A 17,155-nucleotide genomic window follows, 5' to 3' on the forward strand; every position below is an offset into this window, starting at 1 on the left:
CTGAGCCCTTGCTAGTTCATCAGCCAATCCACCAGGTAGAGCATTTCGGGGCTTATGATCAGTATGCTCCTTTACACCTGGGTGCCCCCTCACCCCTGCGCCCAGGGATGATGCCAGCAAAGGTGTATCATTGAATCGTAGCGTTGTATAGAAAAGAACGGGATATCCACGTTCATGTGTATCCAGTTTATTCATGTAGCCTCACCATAGAGGTATATCTCATGTATTCAATAAGAATATACTACGAGCTCGTAGTGCCAATGGAGGGACAATGATTAGGCAAAAAAAATGTAATAGTGACATAAATATATGTATATAAAAATACTTGCGTACGTAAGTATAAGAGCGGTGTGCAAATAGGTATTGGGGTTATTCAGACAATGTGTATAGATATACATTGAATTTGTGACATTGAATCGATACATGTATATACAAATGATCGGGTACCAAAATGTGAGTTTAGGGAGAAAATGAGAGTTTAGCAGAAAAAACATGGAACCAGAAAAGTTACCTCCAACTTTAGGAGCATTGATTCCCCACATACAAAGAGCAAGTTTTATTGCTGGAATTTTAAAGGAATATATAACTGCGATTAATGAAATTCAAACGGTTGTGGGAAACGGTTGGCAAATGGATGAGGGTATGGAAGTACCGATAAAGTGCCTTGAGCTGCCAGCCCCGCAATCAGTTCTTGAACTTGTCAAATGCGGATGCAAGGTTCGATGCAAGGGACGAGGAAGCTCTTCGTGTTTGAAGAATGGGCTGTCATGCACTGAACTATGCAAATGTGTAGATTGGGAAAATATTAAAGACTACGCCGCAGGTGAAGAGACAGACGCCGATTCTGGAGAGGGAATCGAAATTCATTAACGTGTTTAAACTGTTCGTTGTTTCTTAAAGCCTGGTTTCCATATGATCGCAAAAAACGCAAGAAATACACTGCGATCCTTGCGATTCCCGCGAATAATGATTCGACTTTGGGCGCGCCAAAATTAAAATGGCTGGTATCAACCAGCAATGTCTGCTGCAATCGAGCTTGTTTATTATTATTGCATTGTTGAAAAGAGTTAGAGAACGTCGTGCAAGAAAAAAACATAGGTTTTGGGTGAGAAAATTTATTCAGAGGAGAGAAGAACACGGTGCGTTTCACACACTAACAAAGGATCTGAGGATTCACGATCGGGAGTACTTTTTCAGGTAGGCCTAAGTTTTCAGGTTGGAATGAATGTAACCTCGGTGCCTGTTAGTTTTTACCTCTTTAGGCAGTTTATTGAACTTGTTCTTAAAGTCTCGGCTATTCTTATTATAAAGGCAGTTGTACTGTTGTATTTCTTCTATGAAAGCAAGGTCTTCTTCTGTTGCAAAAGCCAGCTTGAAATTTCGATAAAAATAAATGGATGCGAGGCTTGGTAGAGCATCCTGGAGGATAAACTGACGCAAGGATCGCCAAGTTGTGAACAAGCGGTTTCCATTAAAAAACCATCGACGCAAAGATCGCAAGAATCGCAGAGATAGAAAATTTTCTATCTCAAACGCAAGAATCGCAAAAATCGCAACAATCGCAACAGACGGAATAGAGCAGTTTCCATTAAAACGCAAGGATCGCAGGATCGCAAGGATCGCAAGTCACAAATTTAAGCGATTCTTGCGTTTTTTGCGATCATATGGAAACCAGGCTTAATACACCTATATTCTCAGCAGCTTTTCCATGTTATCCACTAAAGCTGATGTTTAAAATGTTTTGTAGAAATTTCTGCTTTTAGCAATTTAGGGACACCACCTTCAACGGGCCATTAATGTCATCCCCCTGAAATGAGGCCCCTCTCTTTCGATGTTTAAAAGTTGCAAAAATGACTCTGACGCGATTAAAAATTGTTTTCTTCAGTATATCTCATTGTAGAAACCAAAAAAGTATTCATTTCCATATATGGAAATAGGGGCAGAAAGTCACGTGATTAACCATATTAAGTCCTAAAACCAGGACCCAGTATTTATAGATTTCCCCAGTTAACATTTGAAAACAATTTAAAGTTAATTTAAAGTTAGTTTTAATCATCTATTGTGATTGGGACATTTTTCTCCTCCGCAGAGACACTTGCTTTGACCGGTCGTGATTTGCACCCCAGTAAGACCCACTTCCGCTGATCCAAAAAAATGGCACCTATGATTTTTATATTATTGATAGATATTTGTAGGCATTCATGCAAAAAAATCAATTTTGGCACGCAAATCGAGCGGAATTACACAAGGATCCCGACTATATCCTTTTAACTACAAAAAGCCTCATTGAGGAAAATTGGAAATACAATATTCCCCATCGCTTCACACCCAGTGATAACCGGCTCGAAGAATTCCACAAAAAAATGCACGGTTAACAAATACCAGGCCAAAATTGTGCAAATTGAAGGACATTGGACCCCTTATAATGTGCCTACGTTTAGCTTAATCCGTTACAAAGTGCACATGTGTCTATGCCACTAGAGATATCTGCAATATTTTCAGTACCCTGTCGGAGTTACCAGTGTGCTTAGTGTCTATGAAAATAAATTTAATAGCTTCTAGGCGAATATATGCCTCTCCTAGAACACTCTTTCCTTTCAACCTGAAATGGGCCTTGTGAATTTATGACACAATTGCTTGTTGATCGAACAACCAATAAGACTTTTATTTGGAAAGCAAAATGCTATAAATGCCCAGCAAACATATGTAACACTTTCACTTTTGTATGGTGCAAAGAGCTGTAATTATGTATGTTTGCTTCTTGGTGGGGAAAACAGAAGTGAAAAGAATGATAATCCTTCCCAGAATACAATTTTTACCATTCTGTGACCATAGATAGACGTTCATTGTGAGGCTGACTGAAGTTGCAGTTCTGTGACATCAACTTGGGTGTTGTATATAGCAGAAATTACAAGGCGCCAAATGTCAAATATGACCCCAAAGGAAGAAGAAGATACAAGGATCAGACACACGGCTCCTAACCTTTACATCAACCATACTATGTATCAACCATTCCAAAACGTTATTACTCTTTTGCAGCACATGATAATTTTATGCATGCCACTAATAACAGTACTATGTTTTTACAATGAAGACAGATTTTGAAAAAACTTGTTTCAACCAAATGGTATTAAACACATTTCATAGGAATCTATAGGCTTTGTTATTAATTGTTATTTTTGAATTGTCTTGTTACAGTGAGGTATGCTGTAAGTAGCGCTTTTCTGGAGCTGAAATGTCGAGGCTGGATATATTCTTCTTTTAATGCACATGTTTTTGCATTTTTTTCGTATTTCTCAAAAGTTAAGATTTTAAAACCCCACTGCCTGTTTCTAGAGCAACTAAGTTAGAGATACAGGCCTTATGAGAAATCAAGTATAGGTAAGTGGAACTTGAAGATTCAGAATGATTTTGACGTTCGATTTTAGGCGGTGGGGGGGGGGGGTAAATAGAGAGGGTTAGAGGGGACAAAAAGCCCTTGTAATGAGAAACTGCTATTTTCTCCGAAAATTTCTGATCTTGTCGGAAATATGAAAAACAGTGGAATCCCGATGTAACGAACTCTGAAAGGAACCAGAAAATGGTTTGTTATATCGGGAGTTCGTTAAACCGGGTGAAAACGTTGTTTAGGTCTTTTCGCAGCTCATTTCGTTGTTTAGGACTTGAGTGGGCTTGTTTAGGCTATCTACAACTACTGTGCACATTTAACTCCAAAAAACAAAGCTGAGTTCAAATAATGCTACTAGTTGGTCACTCAAACTGAAAATCTCTATGTTCCTCTTTTTATTTGAGACCAAGAGATTGGCAAAGCTGATACCGCTTCATTTCTAGTTGGCGGCTGAATGATATCTTCGATTACTTTACAGTCATGTTTGTCTTCTTCTGCTTCTCCGTCTAGGTCTCTCAATAAAATTCTGTCGTCGCTTATTGCCAATGTCTCATATGAAAGAAGTTATTTGTTAGCGTCAATGTACTCATTCGCAAAAATTGCTGACGCAATCAAACTTTCATCTCGTGCTCTGAGTCTATCAGCCAGTGCTTGAAATGTATCATCAGCATGTTTTGTCGATTACAAAATGATTTTCTTTAAGATAAAGTGATAAATGAACACAGGAAAAGAATAAATAGAAAAAAGATGAAAAATTTATGAAAAGTTCATGATATCGAGGGTAATTATAATGAAGGGACCTAAAATTTTGTTCGCAATAACGAGGGTTCGTTATACCGGAAAGTTCGTTATATTCGGGGTTCGTTACATCGAGATTCCATTGTAATTTTTTATTTTTTATCTCAGTGCTACATTTCGAGAGAAAAGACTTTAAAGCTGATTATAACATAAGAATGTCTTAATATATCAAATAATTTTTTTTCAGTCCTGATGTCGTTATGTTATGTTCAAATTGATAAACAAAAATGCTTATAAGCAAAGATTTCTAAATCTAAGTTTCTCATCCATGCTATGAATTTTTCTATCTACGCCACTAATTTTAGGTAAGCGTTTTTTCGGGAAAATCGTACGATTTCCTTACCCTAGAATAAATTATCAAGGCTTCCGTAAAGCAAGCAGTAGATTCGAAGGAGGCATCTTGTAATTTCGGCATCATAAAATAGGAACTTTAATCGGCTGAAAATTCTGTAAAAGAAAGCATTGTGTGCACCACAAAAACCAATAGGCTTTGAAAATATAAACAATGGATATAAGCCACAGTTAAAACATAACATTACAAGCAAAATTGCTTTATCTAATTTAATGAATTTGAATAACGTTGACAAATATTTTTACTTTGTCTGCCGCACATATACCAGTTGACATTAAATGTCAACTGAGCTGCGTACAAGCTCTTAGAAACAGAAGTGGCTTGTGTTTTTAATTTGGAAAAGTCTTTCTAGCATACATTAAATGTGTGAAAAATTCATACGAAGGATTGCAATTACCAATTCAAAGTGACTAATTAAGTACAGCCTTCTTTGTGCTGATAAAGAAAAGCTGTCAAAGGTGTTTGTTCTCTTTTAAAGGAACTTTCAGATTAACCTGGCAGCAAAATGTCGTTTGTTACAGTGAAGTTTGGAAGTAAGTGGAATCACTTTAGTGCGTTGGTATTCTTCATGGTTTTATCACCGTATGTTTAAAACTGTGTTTAATCTAACTAATGTGTTCTTTAGCATAATCGAAAAGTTTTAAATCCTCAAAATTCGTTGAAAATAACGCAATATTTTGCTTTTCTTTGTAAAGTTTTCTCTTACAAGAGAAAATGTTGGTGGGACCAGTTGCTTTGAGCACAATCTTAGCAATGCCTGTACACTAATCTAGAATAACGCTTGCAATAGAAACAGTTGTTATTAACGCAGTCATATGCAAAACCCTTTTGTTTTAAAAAAAACAATAATGAGTCCTATTGCAAATATGTGAGCAATTGTTTCAAAGTTTACCCTTCAAATAGTACGACAGGTATCATAATGTGTTAGAAAACATGGCCTATGTGTGTTCTTTTTTCAGTTTTATTATGAAATTGGCGTATTTTCCTTTCCCTTAGCGCTGTTTGTTTTCCCAAATATTCATCTTGTTTCAGCTCCATTTATCTTTCGAGTTTTTTGCTCCATTTCCCCTGCTCTGTCAGACGTGCAATTTTTCAGATCCGAGCATTTCAGTTTCAAGGTATTATTGTAGTTTTATCGAACAACTGAAAGCAGTATCACATCATTTCAACCTGTGACAGGATTTACACATTAGTCAAATTTTTGGACAGTTACTCGGGAGCCCGTAATTATGTCATGTTCTGAAATCAATATTCGTTGCCAATCAAGGGGCCTACATTCATTGGTTGCCTTGGGGCCTGGACTCGCTTTCGGCGGCCTTGGCTGTAGTGACACTAAAAAATTTTCGTGCGTTTTTAAAAAAAATGCTAAGAATCGTCACCCTCTAGAAATCCCTCGCCAAGAAACCTCTGGAAACATACTTCATTATTCAAACTATATTGCCTTTATTGTAATTAATAATTATGAACCTTGTTTGTGCCTACTAGATAACCAGTACGCCCTGTTCAACCCAAACTGCAAGACGGCTGTGCTGCTTGATGACATAAAAAAGCGATGCAAGTGTCACGATGCTTGTACGTATCTACGCTTTAAGGCATTTTAAAGAACATTTAATACAGTATTTCAATATATCAAAACTAGGAAAATATTTGCAACCACTATCCGGCTACAATCTGCGTGCTTATTCAACAGAAGTTAAGCCACAAATCATGTTTTTAGGTATATATAAAAGTTGAAAGTTCGTGAACATTCTTAACTCATCTATTTTCAATCTGTCTTCAAATTTCAGCGATTCTAGACGTAAGTGATGAAAAGGGTGAAATCAAACATCTCCAAGACCACACTCATGAATATGCGACGAAATTACTGAAGGGCAGAGAGATTTTGATTCTTCTGGAAATTAAGAGTAAGTTTTATGAGCTCTGCATAATAAAACATTTTAAGAGTAGCGTCGTCTTAGAATAGGAAATTTGATTATTCCTTTTGAAAATTTCTTGCAGCAAATAAAGAAACAAAGGAAGTCACATACCTACCATTGTTGAAAAATATGAAAAAACTGTATCCAAACGTGATTGGTAAGTTTTTTAACCATATTTGACTGCTTTTATCATCCAGTTCTGGAGATAATTGTTACAAATTGTATTTGATTTTACATAGCAACCATAGTTGATTTTAGGACACTGTAGTCCGTGACACTGAACACCGAACCATTTTCATACCGTAAATCTTTCGAATTAGCCCCCTGAAGGCTTATTGATTTTGACAATCTTTAGATGGGGGCTGATTAAAAAATCTTTAGATGGGGGCTGATTCAAAAGGGGCCTATTCGAGGGGGGGGGGGCTTACAAAAATCAGCTACAAGTTGCCATATAATGTTTCGTTTCATAGCTTTCTCCTTATTTCAAGATAATATCATTTGCAGTTGTTCTTAATAAACCTTCCTGAGATATCATACTGAAGTAGAAATCAAAGCACAAAAAGCTATTGTCCAAAATACTGATATTTCAAAATACTACCTGAACTTTTATAAGACTTATGATTATAAGAAAATATGAAGGTAAACCAATGAGGGATGGATAAAGATTGGATTGCATTATTATCAACTTCAATGTTTTGTTTTCTAAATGAATACGCACGCTGTTTTCGTTAGAACGCCTATTAAAGTCGACCAATAAAACTGAAGATCAAGGAAATGATGTGAATCAGAAGACAGTGATTAAAACACCAAGGCAGAGGAATGCTTCACAAAGTAACAGTAACAGTTTACATCTTCAACAGAGAGGAAAAAGGCAAAGTTTGGAACAACCGAGGCGAAGAGCATGTTCTGATAAATCCACTTTCAAGGCTTGAAAAACTTCTAAGGCTCAGGAAAATTGAAGGTGTAATAGCATAACGACACATTGAAGGTGCATAATTGCTTCTGCATTGCTATGAGATACAGCAGTACAGTCAGGTATGATAAAAAACACCTGATAAATAGCTCCTAAGAGGACGGTAGCTTCTCTAAAACAGCGTCTAGACTTCTAGGCTTATAATAAGCTTAGCCAAATAAAGTTTTTCAAGAACATGATCAAAAAGTTTACCAAATTGATGACATCACAAAATCTAAAGTCTATGAGCCAGGCCAATAATTCTACAATCTGTGAACCAAGCCAAATAACTGTAAGCCATTGGCAAAACTCAGCTCTTTCACTAGCTATATCTCAGTCATAATCTGGCACATTTCACTTATTTTGTGCGGAAATAGTTAATTTTCGGTGCTTTTTTATCTTATTAAGGTCACACATTTGGTTATTTGGTCAATTTTACGAGGTCACACTTTGAAAATCTATTGAAATGCTAGAATGAAATGCTCTCAGTGATTGGAATAATGTTAACTCTGTCTTGATAAAGCAATGAGAAAGGACAGAAACAAGAATGATGCCACCAAAGATGGAGTAGACAAGGGTAACTTTTAATACTTAACTTTTATATAAAATTTTGTAATTGCTGGGGAGAAGAAGATTTGAAATTTTTCTAACAAATGACTTATGCCCCATCTTTGCAGACAGAGCATACTTTTCTGCTGCGCATGTTTTCTGACTGCATGGACGGGGGAAGACTCGCCTGCCCAACAGGTTCCAGTAGTTTTGAAATCACAGCGTCGTTGTTTATACTTCGATGTAGTTAATACTACCAACGTAGCTATTAAGTCGTGTACAAAACATTTAATTTAACAACATTTCAAGACGAACAATGAAATTCTATTTACTGCATGAATGTTTGTTTCTATGTCGCCTCGGCTTCAAAATGTGCGAAGTTGCAGTCTACATCAGGCAAAATACAACCATTAGGATGATGAAAATGAAACCAACATGTTTTCGTCTTATAATTGTTCCTTTGTGTTGCTTTCGCGCCTTTTTTCTTCCGTGTGCTCCCATTATCGCACTTGTCTTTATAATTTCTCAAGGAAACTTCGCCTTTTACAACTGAAAGAGGACAGTGTTTGTTTTGAAATATATATATAAACCGGTCTTTTTAAAAGGGGTGTTCGAACTTTCATAATAACTAAGTATACTATAAATCCTTTTTGCTGAAAATATATCTTTAAAACTACGATAGGAAAAAATTAAAAAAAAGCGAGATGAAAATGCGGGAATTTAGAAAATTTGTCATTTTTTATCAAGATCTTTGAGATTTCTGAATTTGACGCGGTCAGTTGATACATTGAACTCTTTGCTCCACTAGTTAACTGTTGAATGATGTCGGCTTACATGAAATTTGATCAAGTACAGATGGGGTGTTATCGTAAAAATTGGAGGTTTTGATGTTTATCAAAAAGAATATTATTGTTCTCAACAGTGGGATTGGCTTTGATATGAGAGAAACAGTTAGTAGTTAGCTACCTACACTAGCAATGAACTAATGTGAATTTGACAGGGCGTCAGCTTCACAAGCAATAAACATGAATTGAATCGTTGGGTCTTAGGTAAATAGGGCCTAAATTTGCATAAAACTCGAAGTAAAACCTTTAAAGATATGCCCGTGGTTCTTTAGCAAAGTTTGAAGACCTCCACATTGGCACTTGAGTTCTTTAAGACAGTCTTTTCCAAATAAAGACGTGATTTGTCCGATCGCCAGTGAACCTAAAAATGGAAGTCGCTTTCTTTAAACTCATAAACTCATGAACTCCGAATTCATAGATATAACAAAAACATCCTTATAAAACGGGATGACAGAAGTCGTCACAAAATACAAAGGGTAAGAGGTAAACAATTTCTTTTTAGTCCGGCAGTTGCATTTAAACTTGAACAGTTTGCATTTCAACATTATCACAAACACTAATCCATTTATTATTAAACTTTACATACTTAGCAGCTATATGTAAATAAACAAATAAATTATTAAATAAGAGAATTTGACTGTTTGTTCTTGGGATCTTACTTTAGTGATATTTCTTTTACTAGCTCAATAAAAATCTTTTCGAAAATTTTCAATTAATCAACCTTTCAAGTGGTTTGACGTTCTCAGGAATGGAGTTCCGGATTTTGAAAATTACAGCAGTATAATTTTTGACTAAAACAAAGTCTCATTCTACAGTAATTGGAAATTCACGCAATGCATCAAATCATGCCACAATGTATCATGTCATTTGAAATGTAAAACGCCATATGAAATTTGAAATGCCATACAAAATGAAACACCACTCGAAGTATAAAGGTGCGAGGATGGCCCAGTTGTTAGAGGCGCTGACTACAGATCCAAGGGTCCGTGGTTCGAGTCCCTGGCATGACCAAACTTTCACCCAGAGTGAGGACAGTCGCCAGCTCTCTGTAATTCCAGGCGTAGGAATCACGAGGTGTGGTCACATCGAGAGGAAGGACCAGGACACTGCTCGATAAGCATAGCTTCTCAGTGTCCTAAAAACTACCTTCGGATGCTAGGTAGCAACAAATACAAATACAAAGCCATTTGGCAGAATGAATAAGCAGTGGGAATATGATATGTTATTGAGAATTTGAAAAGCCACACGAAGCGTTAGACTGAGGATTTAAACGCCGTAGAATAACATATTGTCATTAGAATTTAGTTAAAGACCATGTAAAATTAGGGTGAATGACATGTGAAATCATTGAGCACTCTACAAAAAGTACAATTGTACTATAGATACAAACGACGCTCTATAGGCTTTTACTAGTTCCAATCAGTTTGTTTTTTATGTTATGTGATGCTCATAAATGGCCTACTTTAAAAGGAAAATGTTCATAGCTAAGTTACGTTATACATTGTTTTGATTGTACAGAAATATAATATTTGGCCGAAAAAGCCAGTCTGATGGGGCTCTTTTCAGCCGATGTTTGCCTAGCACTGGACTGTGCTAACTGCAAATGCCCAAGAATATGCATGGATACTGTTAAGATATCACTAATGTACGTACAAATCATAATAAAATCTAAGTAAAACAAATGGATTGCAAAGCAACCAGACCTCCACAATTCCAGCTTGCAACAGGAACTCCCTTAGATGTCATATTTCCATGGTCCGTTCCATGCCGATTTTCAGTTTCAAGTAACTTGTTAAAAACAGCTGTTACGATATGGCTTTTAACATCTTTATTTATTTGTGTGCAGTTTCTGACTCTTTCTTGGGCAACCCTCGGTTGAAACCCGTTTTTATCTTCTGTCTCATTTCTGTCGTTGGATGTTGATTGATTCATGGAGCTCTCCGAATTTTTAGAATTGTCTTCATTAAAGTCCATATCAAGCTTCAGACGGCAGTTTCTTGAATTTAGCAAGTTTTGAAGCCTGTCATCAATTGAGGTTTGTTCAGTTTCAGAGTAGGTCCTTTTCCTTGCTATATGGCACACCTAGAACAAAATAAGAAGATTAAGAGCCCCTTTTTACACATGCTGTGTGTATGTAAAGATGTGTGTAAAGATTTTGTACCAAAATCTAAGATATTCCTGCAACCTTGGCATTGCAAAATTTGTTTCGTTAGAGAAAAACAATTTTACGAAATTTCAAAACATCTGTCTCTATAAAGCTGTATTGTGAATTGAAACTTTAAGGCAAAGCCTTTATAATCTTGCAGAAGAACATAACTTATAATAGAGAAAAACCTCACTCTTTTAGTTGAAGGAATTCGCTGAATGTCGTGTTCGATCGCAAATCCACAGTCTTTTCCGATTTGAGCAACGTAGTCAAGATAGATCTGATATTGCGAGGAGTCGTGGCAGTTTTGTTTGAACTAAAATTTAATAAGATAATGTTAGAAGACCCGCAAAACCCATGCTTATTTGCATGCACATCGAACAGATTGCCCAGCTACAGACAAAAGACACTTGAACAGAAAATACTTTGCAATGATGATGGTTAGAGATTGTGGGAAAAAGTGGCCGCTAGCCCCTGACCCTTGCTTTCTTCTTGACCTTTCCTTTTTATTTACATGCTATCTTTTATTGAGTTGAATCTTTTCGTATGATTTTGATTAACGGTGATCGCTGCATGGTTTTTTAAATCGAACGTGATCCAGGAGTGAAAGGTATCATGAAATATGAACAGAGTTGAATCGAAACAAATTCAAGAAATCGAAGCAAATTCAAGGAATCGAAGCAAAGATTAGAAAGAACTCTCAGTTGATAGAAATTTTGAACTCATAGTTCCTATGAACGATTAACTTACCTATGAACTCTGAAGGGTGAACAAGGAAGAAATTATGAAATTTGTGTTTTAATTTGCTTTATCTTTATGAGTTAATATATACAGTCCTATTGAATTTAATATTCTTTTTTGTTTTATTGAATCTTCGGAACATTTTGAACCCATTGGCAATTCTAATCCTTCAGCCAGAGGGGCGTATCTAGTACCTCTGGCCCCGAAATTGAACCTAAGAAGGATAATTTCTACAGAGATTCTGATCATAGATATTAACGTCAAGTTCAAACAAAACTTTAGGTTTTTTAACACTTGCTGTTTTTACAATATGGTTTTCATCCATGCAAACATTGGATTTTTCCATTACCGTAATATACTTTTGAGGCTTCTTTTCAGTGACAGTTGTGCTGGTAAAAGCTTTACATTTCAGAAACAAATTCTCCAATTTTTCTAAAAAAATCCCTGCTGACTTTTGTTATTGCTTAGGGTAGCACTTCAACACTCCTTCTATTATTTTTGCTTGGCCATCAACACAAAAAGCAAAAAAGAGAAAATCATGCCTAAATTGAAAAAATTGATGATAAATTTGTCACCTTTCCATCAAAGTCGTGAAAACAGCACGGCAGCAAAAAGTATTTTGTTTTGTATGAAGACCTAAGATAAGAAAAAGCAAGTTCACAGAAATCAAAAATTCTTCTCATGGTCTGACAATTCTTCCATAAAGCTTTGATCAACCACCAATGGCCTTACTTCATAATCACATTCCTCCGCATAATTGCTTTTTGAAAGGTAAAAGTCATGTAATGGAGAATACCTTGCAGCAATCACTGGAATCCAAGGTGTTAGCTCATCAGAATGATTTCCAATTATCCAGTCAACATCACTAAATTTGCATTGATTAGGGTGCAAAGATTGTTCCTGCAAAATAAGACAGTTTGTCCTGCTGTGTATCCAACTGTTTGAGGAAATATTCATTTTACATAACTTCACTTTACAAAGCATATGCACATGAAATGGATTTGAAATTGGACTCTGCTGCAATAGACAAATTAGATTAACTCTAAATTGGTGACTCAACCTTAGTCCGCTGTCACTGATAAATTCTTTCATTCATTTAGGGACCTCTTCAAGGCCCTTTAAGTAGTATCAAGAAGTTCTGTATGTCTGGCTTAAGATGAAAGGATGAGTAAACGGCCCTACAATTGTAAAAAACCCATCTGAAAAATAACCATGGCTGTCCAAACAGTATGTGTTGCTAAACTTAGTATAATTTTCCTGTTGCTTTTTCCTTAGACATATGTCAAATACTTTCCAGGGCAGCCCACTGAGTATGCCAACTATCTCTATTGTTGAGTCTTTTTGAATCACTATGATGCCAGGTCAAAAAACTCCAAACCTACAGTAGTTGAGCTTTGTCTTCCCTACCAATACTTATTTTTATTCTCTGAATGAACTGAAAATATATTTCTTTTAAAAATACACTTTTTTACTTTTATCTATATTGACACAGAAGCACATCAAGAATTCTGAATTTAAACATGCAGCAACGCTTTACATATTTTATGAAATTAATAGTCAGGAATGCACAGCCAAACATATTATCAACAGTTGTGTTTCAATAACATATTGCAAAATGTTTTTAAATGGAATTTCAAAATTCAGAGTTACCATTAATTTAGTAGTATCTCCATATTGCTCCCAAATCTTTCTGCTTCTGATATCAATGCCACAGCCACTATACTAAAAAATAACCAGTAAAAGCACTATAAGAATATCTTTCCTGATAATGAGAATTACTGTTTACTGATCTGACAAAAGGTTGCCTGATAATGCAATGGCATTCAGAATGAAGCTTGGAATATTTTTCTTGGTATGTTCTTGCAGAGAGCATTTGCGACCCTATTACTATAATTTACATGCCATAACTCTAAAATTGTTTAATTCAGGATTTCAAGAAAGCTGCAAAAACCAAGCATTTTCTTAGCAAGATATGGCATCAGATTCAACAAATAAAGAACAAATGAAATCAGATCATAAACTGACCCCTTCACTCGTAAGCAGGTAAACCAACAAGCCATTACCACAACCAAGATCTATAAATGTCTGTTTTTGAGAATGTCTGTTTTCTTTTTGCTCTTCTTCCCATAGCACCTACAACCCACAAATAAAGATTTGATTTTTCCATGATGAAAATACATGGCTCCAGTCCAGACACAAGAATTTTTCTAAACTATTAAAAATTATTTCACTTACAGTGAGGTATGATGCGATTGATATATCTTCAAAAACGAACTTCTGAGGGTCAGTGTTTTCTTGCCATGACTAAAAGATATATTAATTTATTAAGAAAACAAACTCATCCATTTACTGGCATTGATTAATGAAACATTAAAGAGAACCACAAAATTTAAAAGAAAAGATCAGCTATAGCATCAGTAATTGAAGGGCCTTTAAAATAATACATTCGCCCACGCATGCCTCCACGCTCGCCTCAGTTAAGTGCTCGCCTCAATGTCAGTTCCCACGTTAACTGCCCGCCTTGGTCTTTCTTCCATTTCTCGACACCTCTTGAAGTAAAACTAAAATATTGATAGGAACTTGATCCCCTTTGTTCTGACTTAGAAATAACGTTTTAATCTCTCAGGAAGTCATCTACTCCTGTAAACTTGTTAACTACTTAACAAGTCACGCAAAAAACAAACAAAGCATTTTTAAATGCAATATGGACAAGAAAATCCTTTGAATGGTTTCATTTCAACCAGAATGCTATTTCGAAGGCCAATTGAGTATTCCTAACACGTGAAAGGATCGACTGTTGAGCTAAGAACTTTCGAAACATACGACAACGGGGGCGGTTCTTGGAAGAAAAATTGAGGAGATAGATGGAAAGAAGATGGTGACGTTCGTTTAGTGCAAACTTTGCGCTAAAGAAAAAGCTTCTATTTTCTTGAACCCGCTTTGCAAAGGCAGTGCAAAGACTAAAAATCGCTTGCCTGCCTGACTTTACCAAGGAGAGCGATGTACAGTGCGCCTGCTAAAATGCCAGGCCTGTATTCATTTTCTATCAAACAAGATACACTAAATGAAAGTTTCCTAGAGCCATTCAGAATAAAGAACAGAAGACATCAAATAAAATAAATTGTTACCTCAATCAGAGACTTTGCATACTTTGTTTTCAGTTCATTGTACTTTCTTGAATACTCTTCAACATTAACCAGTGACAGTGAATGTAGTTTATTCTCAGAAGTAGCAAGATCATCGATGCTGAATGTTTCAGACCAGTTTTTCAATTTAGGTAGCAGAGTTTCCTTTAACCAATCAAGATTTGCACAAAGTGTTCCCACAGGCACAATTCCTTGTTCAAATAAGTTGGTTGTGACAAGCTCTAATCTACAAATAATTTTTTCTTGGAATAAAATTAATACACAAGCTTAGCACAAAGCTCAAATGCCAAGAGATATTAATTCATATTGAAATGATACAATGACCTTGGTATATGATTATGTATGAGAGCAAATACCAAAAATGTAAATGCACTAGTTCAATCCATTGCTACTTACTTTAGTGCAAGAGGAAGTTCAATATAGGGATGGGTTTACAACAATTAACTTCAATCTTTTGCAAAAGACTTCTAAAATACATCCAAAAATTTGTTGTTTAAGATTAACATTGCAAGCCTAATAAAATTTATGTTTATCTCTTGAAAAAATATTAACATTTATGCCTTTTTGCAAGCATCTAAATAATAACCTTAATGTAAGATTACCTTCCTTTTTTAACTCCTTCTTGGAAATAATTCAATCCATAAGAGAAGTAAGGTAATTGATCTCCATCTGTGTGACTGACGCCATCCAGCAATTTTAAAGGAATAAACCATGTGGTAAAAGAGTGACTACTACCTTAAAAAGAAAAGTTAGTCATGATAATATTTAAAATTTTGGTTAACAGAACAAAACATTCATAATCTTTTTCTAACGTCATCATTTTAACCAAGTGCATTGTTTATTACTGTTTAAATCTAACATTGTTGATAGCAACCTATTTGATGAGTTGCTTTTTCAAGGCCATTTAAAGGTCAGACAAATCACAAATAGTCTGTCATCTCTGCAATACCACACATTACCAGAAATTTTCTCATTTTAATTTTTGCTCAAAATCTTATAAAGGGCAATTGACTTTTGGAATTAAAAGAACCATTGCACGAAGTTAACTTTCTCTCCCAACATTTAGGTGATGTGAAACACCTTTACAGTGCTAAGTGGAGCATTGAAAATTTTTGAGGATTTGGGAAAAATTCCAGTTTTGTCCAGAGTGCAAGAGTTTTATAGCTTTGCAAGCAAAACACACACAGACCTGAGTGTACACCAAAGATCTTTGGGCCTAATTATATGGAATGCACCCTGGAGTTTTGCGTGCATTAGCAGTGCTAATTAAGCTGTAAAACCCTCAGCATTTTAAGTCAACCTGAACTTAATGATGAACTTAATTAACTTTCAAAATCTAAATATTCATCCTTTTCTTGAGTTTTACTCATATGTTGATGGAATAAAAAATATCTACTAAACAGGGTTGCCAGATGCTTTGAATGGTTGACGGCCAAATTTGGCCAACCAAACGAAATATACAAAAAAGCTATATTGTTGCTAATTTTCTGCTATCTCTTATTTTGTTTCTTGATTCGTTATTTGCAACTTTGAGATTATTTTAACAACATGTTCAATATTTTCTATGCTAAAGTTGCCATTTTCTTTGTATTTTTGTGGCTTTCAACATGCGGCCAAAATTCGCCCAACTTTCATTTTTTCGGCCAAATTAATTTTTGATGGCCAACAACATTGAAAAACGGCCAGAATGGAACAATTTGGCCGTCAAAAAGGCCAAATGGCAACCCTGCTACTAAACACCAAAAAATAATTCAAAAGATTTTAACCTGGGTCACTATTTTTAACAAGAAAAGTGACAACTATTTCCAAAGTAATCCTGAACTTTTTTAATGACCTTGGTAGCAATTTTCTCAAGCACAAGTGTATTTCCCAGTTATCTCCCACAAGTAAGTCTCCTCTGCTGTCATTGTTTGGGCAGAACCTCATCTCAAAGCTGCACCAAATAGAGTTTAATATACTGGAAAGGCAGTCCAGGTCTTTGTGGTTCGAATCTGGGAATAGGTTGCTTACTTTTTCAATGATTGTACTTGTAAAGATAGTTTCTTTCGGTAATTTAGAGTCAACTGATTTATGCCCATTTGCCGGTATTTTTGCACTCCATACTTCACAACAACCACAAAGTCGTCTATTTACAACATTTGGCCTCTTTTTCCAAACCCTCAAAGCTTCTGTAGCTGTTTCCCATGAAGAAGTGGTTACCCTTTCAGCCACTTTCGTAACACTAGGAAGCATGTTTGCGATGCAAACAATCCTCACTTCTCTATGTTAGGCCAAATGGTCTCTTAATGGTTACGAGATCGGGGTTTGAAAAAATTGAAACAT

The 17,155-nt window shown here is 35.7% G+C and overlaps 2 protein-coding genes across 2 annotated transcripts; one reads left to right on the plus strand and one right to left on the minus strand.

The window, feature by feature from the left end:
* The first annotated feature begins 4,795 nt into the window (after positions 1 to 4,795).
* On the plus strand, positions 4,796 to 8,291 carry LOC135683396 (uncharacterized protein CXorf65). Its single transcript, XM_065198638.2, has 5 exons — positions 4,796 to 5,071; positions 6,024 to 6,110; positions 6,326 to 6,442; positions 6,537 to 6,611; positions 7,187 to 8,291. Exons 1-5 carry the CDS (start codon positions 5,044 to 5,046, stop codon positions 7,384 to 7,386), a joined length of 507 nt encoding a protein of 168 aa, XP_065054710.2. The 5' UTR covers positions 4,796 to 5,043; the 3' UTR covers positions 7,387 to 8,291.
* Positions 7,600 to 17,123, minus strand: LOC135683395 (putative tRNA (uracil-O(2)-)-methyltransferase). The gene is made up of 12 exons (XM_065198637.2): positions 16,600 to 17,123; positions 15,436 to 15,568; positions 14,816 to 15,059; positions 13,923 to 13,991; positions 13,713 to 13,820; positions 13,338 to 13,409; positions 12,484 to 12,587; positions 12,263 to 12,323; positions 11,140 to 11,262; positions 10,504 to 10,882; positions 9,045 to 9,161; positions 7,600 to 8,504 (listed from the first exon to the last, which is right to left on the minus strand). Exons 1-12 carry the CDS (start codon positions 17,063 to 17,065, stop codon positions 8,305 to 8,307), a joined length of 2,076 nt encoding a protein of 691 aa, XP_065054709.2. The 5' UTR covers positions 17,066 to 17,123; the 3' UTR covers positions 7,600 to 8,304.
* Positions 17,124 to 17,155: the final 32 nt, after the last annotated feature.

The sequence above is a fragment of the Rhopilema esculentum genome, chromosome 7 (assembly GCF_057945365.1).
Source record: "Rhopilema esculentum isolate cy_ngs chromosome 7, ASM5794536v1, whole genome shotgun sequence".
Lineage (NCBI taxonomy): Eukaryota > Metazoa > Cnidaria > Scyphozoa > Rhizostomeae > Rhizostomatidae > Rhopilema > Rhopilema esculentum.

Coding starts and splice junctions, on each gene's coding strand:
- LOC135683396 (XM_065198638.2), top strand. CDS start 5,044: ATGTCGTTTGTTACAGTGAAGTTTGGAA. Junction 6,111..6,325: donor ATGCAAGTGTCACGATGCTT/GTACGTATCTAC, acceptor TTCAAATTTCAG/CGATTCTAGACGTAAGTGAT. Junction 6,612..7,186: donor ACTGTATCCAAACGTGATTG/GTAAGTTTTTTA, acceptor TGTTTTCGTTAG/AACGCCTATTAAAGTCGACC.
- LOC135683395 (XM_065198637.2), bottom strand. CDS start 17,065: ATGCTTCCTAGTGTTACGAAAGTGGCTGAAAGGGTAACCACTTCTTCA. Junction 13,992..14,815: donor ATGCAAAGTCTCTGATTGAG/GTAACAATTTAT, acceptor TATATCTTTTAG/TCATGGCAAGAAAACACTGA. Junction 12,324..12,483: donor ATTCCAGTGATTGCTGCAAG/GTATTCTCCATT, acceptor TTCTTATCTTAG/GTCTTCATACAAAACAAAAT.